At 33.3% G+C, this 13,033-nt stretch overlaps 2 protein-coding genes and 1 long non-coding RNA gene across 3 annotated transcripts; all 3 read left to right on the plus strand.

The window, feature by feature from the left end:
* Positions 1-1,111: 1,111 nt before the first annotated feature.
* LOC140051574 (uncharacterized) lies at positions 1,112-2,391 on the plus strand. Its single transcript, XR_011845536.1, has 3 exons — positions 1,112-1,225; positions 1,799-1,865; positions 2,166-2,391. It is a non-coding gene; the product is annotated as an uncharacterized lncRNA (long non-coding RNA).
* Positions 2,392-3,503: 1,112 nt separating this feature from the next.
* On the plus strand, positions 3,504-6,954 carry LOC140051386 (intraflagellar transport protein 25 homolog). Its single transcript, XM_072096587.1, has 4 exons — positions 3,504-3,650; positions 4,353-4,459; positions 4,921-5,033; positions 5,785-6,954. Exons 1-4 carry the CDS (start codon positions 3,559-3,561, stop codon positions 5,890-5,892), a joined length of 420 nt encoding a protein of 139 aa, XP_071952688.1. The 5' UTR covers positions 3,504-3,558; the 3' UTR covers positions 5,893-6,954.
* A 552-nt stretch (positions 6,955-7,506) lies between these two features.
* LOC140051850 (transmembrane prolyl 4-hydroxylase-like) lies at positions 7,507-12,226 on the plus strand. The gene is made up of 8 exons (XM_072097176.1): positions 7,507-7,712; positions 8,187-8,268; positions 8,821-9,253; positions 9,827-9,884; positions 9,971-10,113; positions 10,409-10,499; positions 11,198-11,318; positions 11,880-12,226. Exons 1-8 carry the CDS (start codon positions 7,602-7,604, stop codon positions 12,224-12,226), a joined length of 1,386 nt encoding a protein of 461 aa, XP_071953277.1. The 5' UTR covers positions 7,507-7,601.
* The last annotated feature ends 807 nt before the right edge of the window (positions 12,227-13,033 follow it).

Genomic DNA, 13,033 nt, shown 5'->3' on the forward strand with positions numbered 1-13,033 from the left:
ACATGAACGCGAATGAAGCTTTACCTCAACCACTGTCACACGTTAACCAAAAGAATATCTATATCTCAGCCATTCTTCAGATTATCTGGGCTTCTCTTGGTATAATTTATGGTATTGTTTTAATGGTGTTTACTTTACGCATGGATCAACTTACTATCAGTGCTGCGGTAAGACATTCATTTTGAAAGCAAAACAAAATGCTAACTAACTGTTGAATTGTCGATGAATTATCGATAGTCAATCCCAGAATCGATCTATTGGTCCATGAATAAATAAATCAATTTATCCAGGAATTGTTTAAACAATTATGCCTATACAATGAAGCTAAATCATAACCAAAATATGCATTTGAACGACTGTCATACCCATCCTACAATGACCGTATCAACATCAAAGGCATATGTGTTTGGTTGAACCAGGGAAGAGTGAAATTACAAAGAGTGAAATTCTAATTTCACTCTTCTCTCATTGAACACTTTTATTCATTTGGTACGGACCAAAAACATCTCCGCTGTATTATGATATGGCATTGTGTTGTATTTGTAGCTATACCTACCAGCAGGGGTGATCGGTTTAATTGCAGCCAAAGACATTGGAATAAAGTCAGTAAGTAATGTTTTAGTTCTAGATTTTATTTTCCCTGGGGCTGGCGACATGAAGATTGAAAACAAAGCACGCACCCCAACCCCAAAAAAACACGTCACAAAGGGAATACATTTTACGCCTGTAGAAGTTGTTCTTAATCTCTATCACGGATTTTTTCCTTTAGGGAACATTTTTCCTTTAGGGAACATTTTGCCTTTAGGGAACATTTTGCCTTTAGGGAACATTTTCTTTTCGAAACGAGGATTATAATACAAAAATGTATTTCGATGTAATTGTAACTTTTCTATTTTATAGGTTACAGCATACCAGATATTTTCGGCGATTAGTTGCGCTTTTGCTGCTATACAATCATTGCAATATTTCATACTAATGATTTTATTTTTTCCTTTCTTCATTGGGGTAAGTACTAAAATAACTAGGCATATACTACAGTATTTATTACTATTCATGTTGGTTTGGTACATTATTAGAAATTCAAAATGAGTATAAATATATATAAATAATTGATCTATCTTTTCAGGGTTTTCTATTGAATCTAGCTCAATGTATCACCAGTGGCCTAGCGGCAGGTTCGATACAGTCATCACTAGGCTGTTGTTGGCAAAACATAGGTCCTACGGTATGTCTGTTATTTTAGACATCTTATCTGACTTTTTGCAGGTTTAACTATGAGTATTGCGTTTGTTTGTTTGTTTTTATTATTGTTTTAATAAAATAACTGCACGGTGTAGGCTGAATTGACTCCACGACGTTTGCGTGTGAACTTCTTTGGCAGTAGCGTTTGCCGCTTTGTACCACAGTACATACTCCATCTTAACGAGTTTAGATATTAGACCTTTCTATAATTGCCGGTCTTTTCATTCGTCTTTCAACATCCCATTTCTTCTCATGGCATAGCTAATCCATCCTTCTGCATCCCTCGTTTTGATCTTGAGAGCCAACTCTTTCCTTCTCAGTGAGGGTCAATCAATCTCTCCCCTCAACAACCCATTTCATTATAGGCCTATCTCTCGTTATGATGGCAAAGTTATCCATTGTTGTAGCGCCTATCTTTAGTTTCTGTATGTTTTACTATGGTTTCTTCTTCTTGTATTCTACAAATCCAGATATTAACTGAATAGATCACAATATGACTAATAGCTAACGTATTATTTTGGTAAAGTTACGTATCATTACTTTTTTTTTATTGCAGATAAGTGAAAGTCATGCACTTAATACTGTAGTCCCAATGCCACCCTTAGAGGACAAACCGAACACAGGTAAACAATTACAATACATACTTTGCCTTTATATTTACTATAAGGTCAAAGGCACATTTTAGCCGATTTGGTAATACATGAGTCATGACGCATTTATCAGGTAGCAAAGATAAGTGTGTTTAAGAAAAAAAAAAACTTGAATTGAACTGTAACTTTTGGACTAATTAAACGTAGCATACACGTACATTGAAATGAAATATGCCATCCTATGATGAATAAGTTAAAGAAATGAAAGATTATTTTTGAGATACAGTATTAATATTTTACATTATAAGGTCTCTGTTGATTTCTATTTTACAGAGTTGACGAACAACTTCTACCAATCAGACGGTTACCATCCTCAAGGAGTGCAGACCATCATAGCCTAGGTGTTTCAATACAAACACCACCAAACGTCAATGAATTTAAAGCGTGGTTCCCACTAGCGACGCAACACAAGGACGTAACGCAACGCAAGTGAATTGACCAATCACAAGCGATGGCTTATTCGCTTGTGATTGCTAACCGTCTATAACTTCGCTTGTCATTGGTTAAAACGCTTGCGTTGCGTTTACGTCCTTACGTTACGTTCTAGTGGGAACCAAGCTTTACCTTCACGCTTGTTATAAAATCAACTGTAGTTCTGATTGAATAGACATATTTTAGGCCTACTGATACGCACTTATTATTTTGTTATGCTTGAATTAATCCATAGTAAAATTATAATAATGTGTAAGTCTATGGATGACGTTTTTTATATTCATTTAGATTTCTAGAAACAGTTTGATGTGATCACATATAGTAGGCCTAATTGGTTAATTTCTATTTCTAAATAAACCTTACTATTTTTTAAGGTTACCGTTGTTTGATTTTTGTTTTATATGTATCAACAAACGTAGGCCTGAATACAATTACTTAAATTAAATAACTTATTTCATATTTCATATTTCTACTGCCGGGTAATCTTTGCCAATGAAAACTACAATACAGTATGTAATGTAATATGTGTGTTTTTTTTTTACCTAGAAATTCACATTTATTAAGGCCTACCTCCAAACGTGATAACAGTGAAGGATGAAAATTTCAAAAGACAATTATAGAATGCTCTGTATGGACAACCCTTATCCAGGGGACACCCCAATTAAGAACACACTTTTGGACCACAGGTTCTACTGTAGTCCCATCATATTGTGTGTCTTACGAAAAAAAAAAACCGTATCAATCATCAGAACATAAATGCTTCTTTTTACCCGGTTTCCATCAGGTTCTATGTAAACGCTTGCTATCACATAGAATTAACAAAATAAAGATGCGTAAAGTAAATTGTACACTTAGGTATTTACCTCTAAATGCATTCAACAGAGCGAAGGGCACAGTAATGGGTAGTATTTTTGCAAATTTATAGCAAAGTGAATATACCTCCAAATTTATAGCATTATGAAAGGGCACACAAATGGCACCATTACTTGCCAATGTATTCACCTGAACATTCAGGGTAAAGTCAAAGGGTCTATAAGAAATCTATATATAAACTCTTTGGATAAAGCATACAAAAATGGAAGAGAGAAAAAATACTATCATAGAGTTACTATTAAAAGCCTTCCTTCTAACTTTCCATTGGAAACAAAGAGGGCGCTTTTATGATTGATACCATGGTATTTGTAAATATTTATCTCGATCTGTCGACGTCGATCTAAAAACAAATGATAAAATCATGTTTGATTTAGCATTAATTAACGCAGGTGCGCAGGTTGTTTTAGCAACATCTAGTGATGAAAATCATCCACCAGAAAATATGCTTGATGGGTAAGCCTTTGTTTGAACTAATATGCCTAGGCTAGGCCTAGTTAGTACTTGGTTGCTAGGCCTGGCCCTAGCACTTGCCTAGACTAGCTACTATAATAGTACTACTCACTAGCCTATAGACTATAAGGAGGCCTACTATAAGCTAGAAGTAGGCGGCCTAGGACCAGGCTAAGCTAGGCTAGTTATACTTATTACCTAGGCCTAGTAAGCCTAGCCTAGGCCCCTAACTATTAAAACTAGGAATAATATTTTTTTATTATTTTATTTTATGTCTTTAGGCAATGTGGCCAAGGATTACCAATAGTGAATTAATCACTGTCCTATCAGATAGGTGGTAATCCCCCTGATACAGGGGCTATTGTGTGAACCAGTTCACCGGGGTAACCCCCTACTCTTTTTCGAATAATGAACTGGGTTTCTTTAAAGTACACACAGGTTATAACTGTGTACACTGGACCTACGGTTTATAGTCCTTATCCGAGAAGACTTGTTCCACCACCAGAACTAGGAGCGAGTCGGCCTCGAACCCTTGCCGATGTTGCTGTTGGCTAGATATAGCACTACCATCGAGGAATAATTCCTCCATGGATGGTACTAGGCCTAGGCTATACCCTACTACCATCCTGTGATAATAATATTTTCGAAAAATGACCATGGGCATATAAATAAATACTGTAATAGATTTTGTCATTGTTTTTGCAGGAGTTTACAGACATTTTATGCAACAACCGGGATGTTTCCTCAGGAATTTGTTATTTCATTTCAATCACTGATGAACATAAATAAAATCAAAATACATTCATTGAATGGTAGGTAGCTCACATTTAAGTCTATTTAAATCATTAACATAAAACTGTTGATCACAATGTAGTCTTTTGTGGTTACATTATTTCTAAATTAATATGGAATGAATTTGAATCCATTCTACCTAAAAATTATCGTTTCATTTTAATTACATTAATTGAAGACTATCAATTGATTTGCAAGATTAGGGCAATGAAATTAAAGAGAGTAGTAAATTTCCTTAGCAAAAATATTCCTTAGCACCACAGTGTGTTAATCTGAGGTTATTACTTACTCTTATTCTGTATCAGCAATTTATTTATACACAAAGGGAGAAACATACTGTTGATGAACCATGAAACACAACTTCCAAAAGTAGATTGCATTTGTCCAGATGCTTCTTCAAATGTGTTGAAATATCATGGCACAGTATCACAGTCACCAAACACACTAAACCAACACTAAATTGTTGCCATTGTTTTTTTAGTAAAAGATGTTAGTGTTTCAAGAAGTGTGCAAAATGATAAGACAGACTTTGAATCGTTAACAGAAAAGTCATTTACAAAGTCCGAAGGAACTCTACAAAATGAAGAATTTAGTGTAAGTATAAACCAATGATTATTGATGTAAATAATGAAATATTACAGTAAAATCTCTTAACCCTTGAAATTGCTTTTTAAGCATATTTCCACTGCGCAAATGTATTTGATTGCTCAGAATTGAAAGCGTTGACTAATGCACATTCGTATTAATATTATCATCTACTTTTTGTGACTATCAGTATATCAGAATATAGTATATATATATATATGGATCTTCCCCAGTTATTATTACAGTCAAATTAAATTTCAACTGTTTTTGTAATGTAAATTTCCATGTAAATTGTGATTTCAATACATTGACAATATTTGAAACAACAGTGCTTACACATTATGAAAAAGATTCATCAGGCTTCAGAAAAAAAAAAATTGAGTGTAATTCTTACTGCAAGTAATTTGACCAATCACGACATGATAGATCATCGAAACCGTCGCTTGTGATTGGTCAACTCAGTTGCGTTGTATTTTCCATTGGGTCCATCCAAGTGAGAACCAAGCTTTAAGCTCTGTGTACACTATCAAACTAGTTTGACAAAAAAAGTGTGATGTGCCCAAATATGGTAGTTTTATGCCCAAACATGGTAGTGATATGACATCATCATGTCCATATATGAGCACATAATATTTTTTTGTCACATTATAGTTTAATAGTGTAGACTGAGCTTTAGAATTTACCTCAAATCTTTTACATATTCTCGCAGTATAGAGTATTTAATAATGAGATTTCAGAAATTGTTGTTTTTTTTTTATAGTTTGAAGCAACCACAGCACACCATCTAAAGTTTGTTATAAAGTCAGGGTATGATTTGTTTACATCAATCTACCGTGTACATGTTGATGGAAATGCCATTCATCAGTAAAGCAATCTGGCCTGCACAACTCGCAAAACAATAATTGAAAACACAAATATTGATTTTTGTTACACATTCATGAGTACTAAGGCTTGTAACAAGAAGGCTTAAATAATTAACAAAGGACCAGGATTTGAACTCAGGATCCTGTGATTGGTAGACAAACATTTATCACCACTTTTTTTCAGATTCTGCACTCACTCCATACAATAATACAAACAGTTAAATAAATAATAATAAAACCTTATACAGTACAAGAGAATTTAACAATTGTGTCCAAATGAGAACCAAGATTTAGTTTCATTTGACAGTGAAGTAGAAAGAGTTGTGAGTTACCACCCTGGCACTAGGTCAGGATTGAACCCTGGCACTAGGTCAGGATTGAACCATGGCACTAGGTCAGGATTGAACCCTGGCAAAATATGTTGATTATCGAATTTATCATTATTCATAACCATAAGTCAGGATTGAACCATGGCACTAGGTCAGGATTGAAGCCTGGGATTGGATGAAAACCAGTAAGCTAGAGCTCCAGTGCCAGCACTATCACTATTTATATGAGATTTATATTTAAAACCATACCTTAAATAATCTAATATCAGGAATATGCATGATCTTGGTTTGTTAATTTATATCCTATATAGAACTGACTGAATTTGTATATAGTTCAACCATACAATTATGTAGGCCTAGACACATGGAGAAATGTACATTATTTATTTCAGAGAAATGTACATTGTTAAATGTTATTTATTTCAGAGAAATATACATTTTTATTTATTTCAGAGAAATTTGCATTGCTTGGTATTTCGCTAGGTTTTTCATTGTGATGTGTTAATATTATTGATTAGTAGTGTTATGGCCTATTGTCTGATTTCTATTATGAACATTTGTTTTACAACACACCAGTTCAATATTGTAATAATCACAAGTGAACATATGTTGGCATATGCTCTTAATTTCACGTATTGTCCGGTATTATGGGAGAGAATTACTATTAAAGAGAGCAATAAAATTGAACCGTTCCATAAGACCAGGAAAGACTAGCAAATTAAAAGTTATACATTCAAACACCGGCTTGCATTATTTTTTTTTCCTATTCGGTTAAGGTAGAAACTATAGAAGGCGTTCATATATCATGAATAACAGGGGGAAAAAATAACGCTACCGGCTTTACTTCAGTAGCTATTAAAATGGATATAGGCTAGATACCAACATCCTCAAAATAATGTTGGTAAGCATTGTATAAATACTACAATTCTGTCGAATAAAATTTGGTTTTTCGTCATCAAAATCCAATAAAATGTCCATAAAATAAATGTGTTGCTGGTTAGACTGGGCGCATCATAAAGAGTCTAAAGAAGTGTCAAAGATCTATCAAACTTTACTTTTATGCTCACAATGGAAATGATGATGTCATATCACTACCATATTTAAGCATATCACTGCCATATTTGGGCACATCACACGTTTGAGAGGGTAGACAGAGCTTTACTCTCCGATAGGTGTTAATTTAGCACGAAATACGTTGATTATCGAAACGGTGACACTTGTAATAATTGATAATTTCTAAACAAATATGTTGGTGTTTGATTTATCATTATTCATAATCATAAGACCGTGAATGAGAGGTGTAAATTTTGCAAACAAAATATAACGAGTCAATATCAACGATGAATATGTTTAACATTTTGTGACAAGTTTTCCAGACTGCAACTATGGAGTCAAGGTTTGGTAATGCACTCCTACTCCCCCTGACAGTATTTACCTTCGTTCACTTAATCAATTCAGAAGACTTTCTTCATTTACCTAGACTAAATCCAGTATCTGTAAGTAACTTTAAATTTAATTTTATTTTGAATCGTTTATTTATTACGTTTATGTAATGGAATACCTTTCTCATGTTTACGGAATGTAGAATTCCTTATTTTACTGAATTTTTAAGAAAGTCGGTATATGACCTGATGTGTAGACTTTAGACTAGATTCAAGTGAAAATGTTTAAGTCTCAACGATTATAGACAACGTCTTATATAAGTCAAAGATGCTCTCTAGGTGGAATGCCATCCTGAGATGAGTTAGTAGTAGTAATTAGTACAGTTTTTTTTAAATATTTTATTAATTTATACGTAATTTTACTTTCTATGAACCAGAGATTCCGAAATAAAGATTAAATGAATGAATTACAGTACAATGTTTATTGTACTTTTAAAGGTTTTTTTTCAAAGCCCTGAAAAAATACCGTGAACTTTTATGTAAACAATACATTTTAGATTATTAATTATATTTTAATTACGATTTTAGATTGGTCATGAGCAAACCATGCATTTGGAATCAGGAAGAACATTGACAATAAAAACACTTGCTGTAAATCCTCCAATATTTGGTTAGAACGATACTACCTACTTTATCCAATAGGCGTACTTATTTATTCAATGTAGGCCTATAACTATACAGGCTTACAATAATTGATAAGCCTCTCTCTGCAAAATTGCATTTTCATACCAACATTTCATGTTCCCTTTGGGAGGGTCTGTCAAAATGGATTGTTTTGTAGATTAAGTTAATTATATATAATTCTCTTTTAGTTAAAGGTAACGGTCTTGATATTTTTTCATATTCATTGAATCAGTTTAAGAACAAAGGTTTAAGTTTATTATAATAGTCAAATGTTACCCTATTAATGTTTATTATTTTAGGCATTTGTGCATTGTATTTGCATCCGTTCTGTAGTTGTATGTTAACCCTCCTGTTATTGGCGAATTATTTTGCTGTTGATTTGGGTTTCGAAATCCTAACTGACCAAAGTCAAGGCGAAAAAAGCGTTGTGAACATTTTTTTAAGTATACATAACTTAAAAAGTGTTGAATATACCAACAGCAATTTTCATTTTTCATGAATTATTAATCATTTGTTTACATAATGTTATCTATTTTAGAGATTGAAGATTATCTTACCAACATTGAATGCGATCATATCATAGCTTTAGCGATGGCGAGTTCAAAATGGACGGAAAGTACAATTAAAGGCAAAGTGGACAAAGACAAGGAAATTCGCAAGTTCAATTTTACACAAGGTGACAAAAATAATGATAACCTTTTAGATCATTTGGAACTTTGGTATGTTATGCCTCGCTTGCAGAATTCATTGATAACTATTAAGAGTATTCCAGAATTTGTTCAATTATATAATTATGACGTGGATGGAGACGAAAAGTTGACAAATGAAGAGTTTGATCGAATTGACATTAACGTAGCGTTTCAATGGATTGAAAACAAAATGAAAAAAGACAAGAAAAATGTGATCAGACTAAGCAAACAAGTGTGGCTAAACCACGATTCAGACGAGGTTTTACGGTCATTGAAAACCAGGTAAGGTAAACCTAAATAAATAAAAAAAACATGAGAAGTTAAACAAAATGAGACCATTGCTTGACTGAAATTAAATGTTTGTCGTTTTAAGTTTGACTTAAAAAATATTGCAGTCAGTACCTTTTTATGAGTGTGTATACTTAGACTCAATACTCACTCAAATGGTTTCTTTACTTGTTTTGCAACCACCTTCTTATAAGTGTGTGCCATAGACTAAACATTTACTCAACTGTTCTCTTTACTTGTTTTGTACTTGTTAAGAGTGTGTACCCTTAGACTAAATACTCACTCAAATGATCTCTTTACTTGTTTTGTACTTGTTAAGAGTGTGTACCCTTAGACTAAATACTCACTCAAATGATCTCTTTACTTGTTTTGTACTTGTTAAGAGTGTGTGCCATAGACTAAATACTCACTCAAATGATCTCTTTACTTGTTTTGTACTTGTTAAGAGTGTGTACCCTTAGACTAAATACTCACTCAAATGATCTCTTTACTTGTTTTGTACTTGTTAAGCATGTGTACCCTTAGACTAAATACTCACTCAAATGATCTCTTTACTTGTTTCAACAGAGTTGTATCATTAACTAGACTACCTAAAGGTGTGGTTGACACAAGTGAACAATTACAAGTAAGTTATATTTCGTATTAATATTTTGGATTCTTTTCACGTGTATTGAAAAGGTTGCCTTATTTACAATTCTTATTTTGAATTAGGTTGCACAGTACGATGTTGGTGGTCACTATCATGGTCATTTTGATACTTCAAAATTGGACAAACGAAAGTGCCTACATTCAAGAGAACTAGACGGTATAAAATTAACTGAGCCATACGATGCTGTTAAGTATCGACTTTGTAGGTAAGTACAGTTGTTGGCAATTCAGTAGGCTTACAATTACGTCAGAGTAGAGAGAACAATTACAGAGGCAAAATATTTGACCAATTAAAGTAAATGAACATGTCTTTAAATATTATCTAGTTTGAGGAATTATTTTGGTTTTGAAACCTGTGTGAGATATAATAAGAAGTTGAAATATTTCAAAAAGTGGTATGCATTAGTCGAAAGTGTGTCGAATGATGTCTTTTCTTTTGTTTTATCGAAGTGAGAATATATTTAGGAATATTAGTTTTATATAAATTATTATTTATTAAAGATATGCTACACTAATGTATTACTTGAATGACGTTGATGAAGGCGGTGAGACAGCATTTCCAGTTGCTGACAATGCAACGGTTTCCGAAAAGGTAATTATTATTACTGTACTGCTATGAACATTTTTGAATAAGATTTATTCTCACTCCACTTTATGTTGTGCAACGTAGGATTCTCACTCATTGTTCTTGGTGTTCCATTAGGTATTTTAAATCAGCACTGCTGAATCTTATGGCATCCACTGCGTCTAGTATCTGCCCATGCCTTTCCTCTGGTTAAGGTGGTCACTGGAAGAGAGAAGCCCTTGATCAATGATAGGACCGATCAAGGTGCTTTAAACAGTCCTGGCTTAGTTTCATCCATCATTCAGATATAGGTTTCCTTCAACACATACTATGTTTTTAGTCGCGTGCAACGCGATTCTACAGCTCTCTATGTCGGTCGGATGGTCAGTCGGTTGATCGGTCGGTAAACACTAACTCAAATTTGAGCATGCGACTGCAGCCATGTATATGGCCTTCTTATTAATTTATTATCGCACGTGTTTATATTATTATTATTATTTTATGTATTTTTAATACAGTATGTGTGGAGAATATTTATTGAATATTTTATTGAATATTGAATAAACGAATTAAAATATAAAAAAAATGTCAGCACTAAAAAATGTAAAACTAATTGACATTGTTGTTCGCGACAGACGCCGGCGGCCATAAACATAAAAAATTAACCAGTTTTTCTGTCTATCTATATTTTTATCTGGTTAAAGTAATAAATATTTTTACAACAGGTTATACGTGCTGGAGGGAATATTGGTGATTTGAGTAACCACTGTACAGACGCCAACTTGGTAGTAAAACCCAAAAAAGGCAAGGCTGTATTGTGGTATAATCATCTGCACAATAAGGATGGTAAGAAAATATGATTTAAATTACCGTAGAACAAATTACAATAGTAGGCTAATAGAGGCCTACGAAGAAGAATTTCTCCGGTTATGCAATTAATGAAATATGCACTATGAAAAATACGTCATCTGATTGACCTAGGGTACTTTGTTACTTAAAATATTAGAACAATAAAGTCATGTGCGAAGATTAGTAACTCATCGATTTGCGAGATTAGGACCAGAAGTAACCCTAATTGAGACACAAAGCAAACGGGACATTCCACCTCCGCCAATACACCTAATGTTTACACATAACGTCACTTCTGTTTTTCTGTAAACAAATTTTAAAATGTAGTATGTGAACATTACTTGACTAATGAAACCTACTGCTTTATTATAGATATCAATCTAATCCACTGGACTTACTTTTAGAAACATCGACGTTTCACGACCTACCATTGTCCAGTCCAGTGTATGAGATTGATATCTTTTTAAAATGAATACTACCTGGATGAAAGAGAATATTCATATCCGTACAACTGCTTTATTAATAAACCTAACCTAATTTTTAAATTCATGTGGCAAGGTTGGGTTGGTGATAAAGATCCTTTTTCTTACCACGGTGGATGTGACATTGTCAAAGGCGTGAAATGGATAGCCAATCACTGGATCACTGTGGATACAGACAAACAACGACACATTCGTTTGATGAACCTTCGGGAGAAACGATATAGAGGTGTTGAAAGAGCAAAACAGGAGTACAATCAAAAACAAGAAGAGCAGGCGATGAAACAAAAAGAGACGCAACCACAGCAACAGGAGCAACGGAAGAAACAACATCAAAATCTGCGCAAACATCACAACAATCAACATCTTCCTCAATCTGAATTAATAGGCCTAGAAGATAAATCATACATCAGAAATGAACTATGAAAATAAAATATTATTATAATACCCATAAAAGTACAACATCATTGAGCTGCTAAATAATATAGGCCAAAATCTGTTATTAATTTTTGTAAAGAAACGAATTTCTACGAGGATATTATTATATTGATTAATGATTAAAAACCATCAGGACACCATTTATTGCTAGACCTAATTTCGCTACTATATACTGAAATATAGACAATACCAAAGATGTAAACATCACGTTTCAAAATTAGTTTTTTTAGATACAAATCTGACAGTGAAACATGGTCTACAGTAACAAACATGGCTCTTTATATCACTGGCACACCAAATAGCCTCAAAGCTGCAAGGTTATATACATTTGGTATCTTACTAATAAAATAGAGTTTAATTTATTATTAATTAATATTATTTTTGTAAAATAGAATCGACTCTCCAAAACCAGAGTTTCATCGGATAGGTGGATTTTCCTGCAAATCACAAATTTTTATTTACCATTAAAAATACATTCAGGCAACTAGACTTTCCATAAAACCAAACTTACTGCGTTAGCCAAGCAAGGGTATCCAGTATTGGCCTAAAGTTGACTTGTACAACAATTATGATTAGATAATAAAAGTACTATTTTATTACAACTTGGTTGAAGAATGGTGAACGCGTACATGCTCTGAATTTATATTAGTTTGAAGTTGCATCAGACAAACATTTGTAAATAAAATGAGTACATATAGAATAAACCACATCTTAAATAGTAGGCCTACCTTTCTTGGCAATCAACATGCTCATGGATATGTATATATTATGTATATATATTTATATATATAAATC

Source organism: Antedon mediterranea, chromosome 6 (assembly GCF_964355755.1).
Source record: "Antedon mediterranea chromosome 6, ecAntMedi1.1, whole genome shotgun sequence".
Lineage (NCBI taxonomy): Eukaryota > Metazoa > Echinodermata > Crinoidea > Comatulida > Antedonidae > Antedon > Antedon mediterranea.

Coding starts and splice junctions, on each gene's coding strand:
- LOC140051386 (XM_072096587.1), top strand. CDS start 3,559: ATGTTTGATTTAGCATTAATTAACGCAGGTGCGCAGGTTGTTTTAGCA. Junction 3,651..4,352: donor CCAGAAAATATGCTTGATGG/GTAAGCCTTTGT, acceptor TTGTTTTTGCAG/GAGTTTACAGACATTTTATG. Junction 5,034..5,784: donor TACAAAATGAAGAATTTAGT/GTAAGTATAAAC, acceptor TTTTTTTTATAG/TTTGAAGCAACCACAGCACA.
- LOC140051850 (XM_072097176.1), top strand. CDS start 7,602: ATGGAGTCAAGGTTTGGTAATGCACTCCTACTCCCCCTGACAGTATTT. Junction 9,254..9,826: donor TTACGGTCATTGAAAACCAG/GTAAGGTAAACC, acceptor TTGTTTCAACAG/AGTTGTATCATTAACTAGAC. Junction 10,500..11,197: donor ATGCAACGGTTTCCGAAAAG/GTAATTATTATT, acceptor TTTTTACAACAG/GTTATACGTGCTGGAGGGAA.